The sequence below is a fragment of the Mizuhopecten yessoensis genome, unplaced genomic scaffold (genome assembly GCF_002113885.1).
Source record: "Mizuhopecten yessoensis strain PY_sf001 unplaced genomic scaffold, ASM211388v2 scaffold10275, whole genome shotgun sequence".
Classification (NCBI taxonomy): Eukaryota; Metazoa; Mollusca; class Bivalvia; order Pectinida; family Pectinidae; genus Mizuhopecten; species Mizuhopecten yessoensis.
This window is the reverse complement of record NW_018408465.1, coordinates 1,805,992-1,814,217: the sequence shown is the minus strand read 5'-3', so window position 1 is coordinate 1,814,217 and position 8,226 is coordinate 1,805,992. Positions and strand designations below refer to the sequence as shown.

The 8,226-nt window shown below is 47.0% G+C and overlaps 2 protein-coding genes across 2 annotated transcripts in view; both read right to left on the bottom strand.

Moving 5' to 3' along the window:
• LOC110459928 overlaps window positions 1-1,279 on the bottom strand; it is a 24,055-nt gene extending 22,776 nt beyond the window's left edge. The window contains exon 1 of the mRNA XM_021512437.1: window positions 675-1,279. Coding sequence (XP_021368112.1) covers window positions 675-938 — 264 coding nt within the window. The 5' untranslated portion in view covers window positions 939-1,279. The remainder of the gene's footprint in view (window positions 1-674) is intronic.
• A 1,414-nt stretch (window positions 1,280-2,693) lies between these two features.
• LOC110459921 lies at window positions 2,694-8,196 on the bottom strand. The gene is made up of 7 exons (XM_021512429.1): window positions 7,922-8,196; window positions 7,018-7,589; window positions 6,025-6,729; window positions 4,559-5,539; window positions 3,974-4,032; window positions 3,349-3,574; window positions 2,694-3,244 (listed from the first exon to the last, which is right to left on the bottom strand). Exons 1-7 carry the CDS (start codon window positions 8,194-8,196, stop codon window positions 2,694-2,696), a joined length of 3,369 nt encoding a protein of 1,122 aa, XP_021368104.1.
• Window positions 8,197-8,226: the final 30 nt, after the last annotated feature.

The following is an 8,226-nucleotide window of genomic DNA, read 5'->3' as shown; positions in this document are numbered from 1 at the left end:
ATTTAATTTCACTGCTGCTTGTGTTATTTAATTTAATGTACTTCAGTAATATACTTATTATATAATTGATATTTATTTTAGATTTGAGCTCCATTATTTAAAAGATCATTACTTTTTTACAATATCATAATTATAGCTCTTGTTTCTATTTATGACTTCATTGTCTCTGTTTAATTCACACTATATTAGTGTATATCCTGTAAATTTTTACACTTTGCTACATTAGCATATATGTACATTACACTAGTATAGTGTCTTAACTTGTCTTTCATAACACTTGTGTGACATTCAAGTGTGATATCATATACTCTAATGTATAATTTTAGCATATCTAATTTGAATTGTTGTCCTGATTTTATAGTTATTCATAAGTACTGTGATCCTTGTTTAATTTTATATATGTTTTGTCGCAAGAATAGCACTACAGTGCTTATGTTATTATGTTACATGTATATGCGACGTTAAATAAAGCTTCTTGAATCTTGAAGTTCGTCCTTTAATGGCCTCGCGCTGTTCAAACTAAGGATACTGACCGGATTTTCTCTATACTATTACTAAATAAATAAATTAGAAGTAATACGAAATTCATTTGACAGTGGGTTTCTGGTGAGCCAAAGGCGGCAGGGACTAGGGGTAATTCATGTTTAATGCATTACGTAAGTGTTCGTATGTACCTTTGTTCTCCGTCTTAAATCCTGTAGCCCTTCCCATCTCACCCCGGGAGGCGGGCCAGGACGCGGAGGAGGGGCGGCAGGCCTGCTCAACTTGTGTGTATGGATATCAACAGTGGTGTTGTAGTCCGGCAAATCCGTATTCCCGGTCCTGACATTAGTTTCACTCTCACTTGCCCGACTTGATTTCCAGTTTTTAAATGTCACATTTGTTATACATCGACTCGGCAGCAGGATGTTTTGTCGAGAGATCGCCGTGATCATCATGATTTATCAACAAATAGTAGACACTCGCGTTATGACAAATATGTGTTTGCTCAAATGTGTTACACCTAACGGCTAGCTCGTCACTTTCTAATGTGTGTAAACATTCGGGTTTTAATCCGTACAAGGTCCCGATGAGGGACACAGTCTCCGATAGTGAAATGAATATGAAGAACAGCTAAAGCGTCTTATCTACTGAGCCAAGAAACGTACATCTGACACAGGTTGTCTTATTTCATAACTGTCAATCGATATCCGAGTTGGTAACACCGGGAGAAGAAAACATCAGCATGTGACGACCTTGGCCGACGAGCGGCGAGTATTTTGGCATGTGTGCATCACACTCCATGTAACCGTGTACGGCTGGAAACGGTCTTCCCTGATTAATGATTTCTCCGATAGACGCTGAGCTGGAAAGGTTCATCAAAGGAGGTATAGGTTGACATGAGTGTGATCAACTACAGTTATTCCATTTACGTATGATTTGTCCAGATAGTTTACATTCACTCTGCTTCTATACAATAACTTTAAATATATGCATTACACTTGTAAAATAAAAGTTGCTTCTTCGGTAGAGTATCAGACTCGTAAACCAGAGGTCCCGGATTGACTAATGTGGGAAACCCCTGCAGAATTGTGGATTTGCTTTTGTGCCGTCTACTTGGGGACACAAAATCAACCAACATTTGGGATCTATATCTTTCTTTCTACTTATATCTACCTATAATTTCCAAACGGCTTGCTTGGCAGTACCTCATATCTGGTTTGTCAATGTCAAATTGTTACCGTCCTTTTAAAATACAGAGGAGCGACACCCGACTTCAATTTACCAATACGCGACCGTGATATTAGTTTGATACACGTCAAAGGATCAAACTAGTCTTCTCGTTTTATCCACAAAGTAGCCACAATGAGCTTTCGATTTTGTTATGACATATTCCAGAGATGCCGAGATCTAAAAGATGCATTAGCGCCCACATCCGTTCTCTGCTTGGTGAAGATCAATTTCAGCCGCACACAGGTTATAAGGGGTGATCACAGTCTAAAGTGTTATATGTCACCGCACTTCATGGCCTGAGATAGCAGCGCGGCTATTATTAGTCTCGTTTAACCAAACCAGATTCTTGTTGCCTGCGCAAGCTACGCCGAATTGAGAGTCTGGTCAAACACAGTGCTTTCGTTTTGGGACATCATAACGAGGCTTGCCGAGATTCTGGTAAAAAAAATCATTGGTCAAAGGGTTGATACACCCTTTTTAACTTTTGAAGTCAGAATTTGAGTGGCCCAAAATTACATTAAATATTTTAATTCATTAAAAAATTACCTGTATATGCATTCCTGAAGTATCCATGTTTTCACTATTAACGAGAAAAATGTAAGAAAATGCTTCAAAAAGAATGATTTCGTGTATTTTCATTGGATATTTTACAATAATTCATGAAGCTAACATGGCTATTGATACAAGTCAAGCCAGATTACCTAAGTGAGAACTTGAAGGTGTTTTGAATGGTGTACAGGTAAAAACTCATTTGCTTTGCATGCTTTTTTCAAACTTAAGTCAGCTTTGTTGGCTTTGTGCTTAGTTATGATTTATTCAATGGAAATATATGGCATTATTCTGGAGATTTGACACATTTTCTTACATTGTTCAAGGTAGGGGCTGTCTCTATCACCATCAAGATAGCTCGTTAGGTAGAGGCTGTCCCTATCACCATCCAAATAGCCTGTTAGGTAGGGGCTGTCCCGATCACCATACAGCTAGCTTGTTAGGTAGAGGCTGTCCTGATCACCATTCAGATAGCTCGTTAGGTAGAGGTTGTCCCTATCACCATCCAGAGAGCTCGTTAGGTAGGGGCTGTCCCAATCACCATCCAGATAGCCTGTTAGGTAGGGGCTGTCCCTATCAACATCAAGATAGCTCGTTAGGTAGAGGCTGTCCCTATCACCATCCAGAGAGCTTGTTAGGTAGAGGCTGTGCCGATCACCATCCAGAGAGCCTGTTAGGTAGGGTCTGTCCCTATCAACATCAAGATAGCTCGTTAGGTAGAGGCTGTCCCTATCACCATCCAGAGAGCTCGTGAGGTAGCGGCTGTCCCTATCACCATCCAGATAGCTCGTTAGGTAGAGGCTGTGCCGATCACCATCCAGAGAGCTTGTTAGGTAGGGGCTGTCCTGATCACCATACAGATAGCCTGTGAGGTAGGGGCTGTCCCTATCACCATACAGATAGCCTGTTAGGTAGTGGCTGTCCTGATCACCATACAGATAGCCTGTTAGGTAGGGGCTTTCCCTATCACCATCCAGATAGCCTGTTAGGTAGGGGTGTCCCGATCACCATCCATGCAGCTCGTTAGGTAGGGGCTGTCCCGATCACCATCCAGTGAGCTCGTTAGGTAGGGGCTGTCCCAATCACCATCCAGCGAGCTCGTTAGGTAGGGGCTGTCCCGATCGACATCCAGAGAGCTTGTTGGATAGTGGATGTCCCGATCACCATCCAGGGAGCTCGTTAGGTAGGGGCTGTCCCGATCGACATCCAGAGAGCTTGTTGGATAGTGGATGTCCCGATCACCATCCAGGGAGCTCGTTAGGTAGGGGCTGTCCCAATCACCATCCAGAGAGCTCGTTAGGTAGGGGCTGTCCTAACCATCCAGAGAGAATGTTAGGTAGAGGCTGTCCTGATCACCATACAGATGACCTGTGAGGTAGGGGCTGTCCCTATCACCATACAGATAGCTCGTTAGGTAGAGGCTGTCCTGATCACCATACAGATAGCCTGTGAGGTAGGGGCTGTCCCTATCACCATACAGATAGCCTGTTAGGTAGTGGCTGTCCTGATCACCATACAGATAGCCTGTTAGGTAGGGGCTGTCTTGATCACCATCCAGAGAGAGTGTTAGGTAGAGGCTGTACTGCCAAATAGCCTGTTAGGTAGGGGCTGTTCCGATCACCATACAGCTAGCTTGTTAGGTAGAGGCTGTCCTGATCACCATCAAGATAGCTCATTAGGTAGGGACTGTCCCGATCACCATACAGCTAACTTGTAAGGTAGAGGCTGTCCTGATCACCATACAGATGACCTGTGAGGTAGGGGCTGTCCCTATCACCATACAGATAGCCTGTTAGGTAGGGTCTTTCTTGATCACCATCCAGAGAGAATGTTAGGTAGAGGCTGTCCTGATCACCATCAAGATAGCTCATTAGGTAGGGACTGTCCCGATCACCATACAGCTAACTTGTTAGGTAGAGGCTGTCCTGATCACCATCAAGATAGCTCGTTAGGTAGGGACTGTCCCGCTCACCATACAGCTAACTTGTAAGGTAGAGGCTGTCCTGATCACCATACAGATGACCTGTGAGGTAGGGGCTGTCCCTATCACCATACAGATAGCTCGTTAGGTAGAGGCTGTCCTGATCACCATCAAGATAGCTCATTAGGTAGGGACTGTCCCGATCACCATACAGCTAACTTGTAAGGTAGAGGCTGTCCTGATCCCCATACAGATAACCTGTGAGGTAGGGGCTGTCCCTATCACCATACAGATAGCTCGTTAGGTAGAGGCTGTCCTGATCACCATCAAGATAGCTCATTAGGTAGGGACTGTCCCGATCACCATACAGCTAACTTGTTAGGTAGAGGCTGTCCTGATCACCATACAGATAACCTGTGAGGTAGGGGCTGTCCCTATCACCATACAGATAGCCTGTTAGGTAGTGGCTGTCCTGATCACCATACAGATAGCCTGTGAGGTAGGGGCTGTCCCTATCACCATACAGATAGCTCGTTAGGTAGAGGCTGTCCTGATCACCATACAGATGACCTGTGAGGTAGGGGCTGTCCCTATCACCATACAGATAGCCTGTTAGGTAGGGGCTATCCCTATCACCATACAGATAGCCTGTTAGGTAGGGTCTGTCCCTATCAACATCATGATAGCTCGTTAGGTAGAGGCTGTCCCTATCACCTTCCAGAGAGCTCGTGAGGTAGCGGCTGTCCCTATCACCATCCAGATAGCTCGTTAGGTAGAGGCTGTCCTGATCACCATACAGATGACCTGTGAGGTAGGGGCTGTCCCTATCACCATACAGATAGCCTGTTAGGTAGGGTCTTTCTTGATCACCAGCCAGAGAGAATGTTAGGTAGAGGCTGTCCTGATCACCATACAGATGACCTGTGAGGTAGGGGCTGTCCCTATCACCATACAGATAGCTCGTTAGGTAGAGGCTGTCCTGATCACCATACAGATGACCTGTGAGGTAGGGGCTGTCCCTATCACCATACAGATAGCCTGTTAGGTAGTGGCTGTCCTGATCACCATACAGATAGCCTGTGAGGTAGGGGCTGTCCCTATCACCATACAGATAGCCTGTTAGGTAGGGTCTGTCCCTATCAACATCATGATAGCTCGTTAGGTAGAGGCTGTCCCTATCACCTTCCAGAGAGCTCGTGAGGTAGCGGCTGTCCCTATCACCATCCAGATAGCTCGTTAGGTAGAGGCTGTCCCTATCATCATCCAGATAGCTCGTGAGGTAGCGGCTGTCCCGATCATCATCCAGATAGCTCGTTAGGTAGGGGCTGTCCTGATCACCATCCAGAGAGCTTGGTGCTTAGTTATGATTTATTCAATGGAAATATATGGCATTATTCTGGAGATTTGACACATTTTCTTACATTGTTCAAGGTAGGGGCTGTCTCTATCACCATCAAGATAGCTCGTTAGGTAGGGACTGTCCCGATCACCATACAGCTAACTTGTTAGGTAGAGGCTGTCCTGATCACCATACAGATAGCCTGTGAGGTAGGGGCTGTCCCTATCACCATACAGATAGCCTGTTAGGTAGGGGCTGTCCTGATAACCATACAGATAGCCTGTTAGGTAGGGGCTGTCCTGATCACCATACAGATAGCCTGTTAGGTAGGGTCTTTCTTGATCACCATCCAGAGAGAATGTTAGGTAGAGGCTGTCCTGATCACCATCAAGATAGCTCGTTAGGTAGGGACTGTCCCGATCACCATACAGCTAACTTGTAAGGTAGAGGCTGTCCTGATCACCATACAGATAGCCTGTTAGCTAGGGGCTGTCCCGATCACCAGCCAGAGAGCTCGTTAGGTAGGCGCTGTCCCTATCACCATCCAGAGAGCCTGTTAGGTAGGGGCTATCCCTATCACCATCCAGATAGAGTGTTAGGTAGAGGCTGTCTTGATCACCATACAGAAAGCCTGTAAGGTAGGGGCTGTCCCTATCACTATACAGATAGCCTGTTAGGTAGAGGCTGTGCCGATCACCATCCAGAGAGTTTGTTAGGTAGAGGCTGTCCTTATCGCCATCCATGAGGTAGCGGCTGTCCCGATCAACATACAGAGAGTTTTTTAGGCAGGGTCTGTCCTGAGCACCATCCATATAGCCTGGTAGGTAGGGGCTGTCCCAATTGTCATCAAGATAGCTCGTTAGGGAGGGACTGTCCCGATCACCATCCAGCGAGCTCGTTAGGTAGGGGCTGTCCTGATCGCCATCCATATATCCTGTTAGGTAGGGGCTATCCCTATCACCATCCAGATAGCTCGTGAGGTAGCGGCTGTCCCGATCACCATACAGAGAGTTTGTTAGGTAGGGGCTGTCCTGATCACCATCCATATAGCCTGTTAGGTAGGGGCTATCCCTATCGCCATACAAAGAGCTTGTTAGATAGGGGCTGTCCCGATCACCATCCAGATAGCCTGTTAGGTAGGGGCTGTCCCGATCGCCATACAGAGAGCTTGTTTGGTAGGGGCTGTCCCGATCACTATCCAGATAGCCTGTTAGGTAGAGGCTGTCCTTATCGCCATCCAGAGAGCTTTTTAGGTAGCGGCTGTCCCGATCACCATCCAGATACACGTAGCTTTAGAGAGCTCGTTAGGTAGGGGCTATCCCGATCACTATCCAGGGAGCTCGTTAGGTAGGGGCTGTCCCGATCACCATTCAGAAAGCGTGTTAGGTAAGGGCTGTCCCGATCAACTTACATAGAGTGCGTTAGGTAGAGGCTGTCCTTATCGCCATCCAGAGAGCTCTTTAGGTAGCGACTGTCCCGATCACCATCCAGATACATGTAGCTTGATAGGAAGGGGCTGTCTGATCACTATCCAGAGAGCTCGTTAGGTAGGGGCTGTCCCGATCACTATCCATAAAGCATTTTAGGTAGGGGATGTCCCGATCGACATCCAGAGAGCTTGTTGGATAGTGGTTGTCCCGATCACCATCCAGGGAGCTCGTTAGGTAGGGGCTGTCCCGATCACCATCCTGGAAGCTTGTCAGGTAAGGGCTGCCCCGATCACCATCCAGAGATTGTGTTAGATAGCAGCTGTCCTGATCACCATTCAGAGAGCTCGTTAGATAGCGGCTGTCCCGATCACTATCCAGAGAGCTCGTTAGGTAGGGGCTGTCCTGATCACTATCCCGATAGCTTTTTAGGAAGGGGCTGTACCGATCGACATCCAGAGAGCTTGTTTGATAGTGGTTGTCCCGATCACCATCCAGGGAGCTCGTTAGGTAGGGGCTGTCCCGAGCACTATCCTGGGAGCTTGTCAGGTAAGGGCTGCCCCGATCACCATCCAGAGAGCTTGTTAGGTAGGGGCTGTCCTGATCACCATACAGATAGCCTGTTAGGTAGGGGCTGTCCCTATCACCATACAGATAGTCTGTTAGTTAGGGGCTGTCCTGATCACCATACAGATAGCCTGTTAGGTAGGGGGGTAGGGGCTGTCCCTATCACCATACAGATAGCCTGTTAGGTAGGGGCTGTCCTGATCACCATCCAGAGAGAGTGTTAGGTAGAGGCTGTACTGATCACCATCAAGATAGCTCATTAGGTAGGGACTGTCCCGATCCTCTTACAAAAGGGATAATTCAGCCTTGTATATCCGATCACCATACATCTAGCCTGTTAGGCAGAGGCTGTCCTGATCACCATACATCTAGCCTGTTAGGTAGGGGCTGTCCCGATCACCATACAGCTCGCCTGTTAGGTAGAGGCTGTCCTGATCACCATACAGAAAGCCTGTAAGGTAGGGGCTGTCCCTATCACCATCCAGATAGCCTGTTAGGTAGGGGCTGTCCCAATTGTCATCAAGATAGCTCGTTAGGTAGGGGCTTTCCCGATCACCATCCAGAGAGCTTGTAAGGTAGAGGCGTTCCCGATCACCATCCAGAGAGCTCGTTAGGTAGCGGCTGTCCCGATCACCATCCAGAGAGTTTGTTAGGTAGGGGCTGTCCTTGTCACCATCCATATAGCCTGTTAGGTAGGGGCTATCCCTATC

What these genes read in the sequence shown, in the direction of transcription:
- LOC110459921 (XM_021512429.1), bottom strand. Translation starts at nt 8,196, where the DNA reads ATGGATGGTGACAAGGACAGCCCCTACCTAACAAACTCTCTGGATGGT. An exon ending in CTCTACCTAACAGGCGAGCT is followed by an intron (nt 7,590 to 7,921) that starts GTATGGTGATCG and finishes GTATGGTGATAG; the next exon opens with GGACAGCCCCTACCTAACAG. An exon ending in GGACAGCCTCTACCTAACAA is followed by an intron (nt 4,033 to 4,558) that starts GTTAGCTGTATG and finishes GTATGGTGATAG; the next exon opens with GGACAGCCCCTACCTCACAG.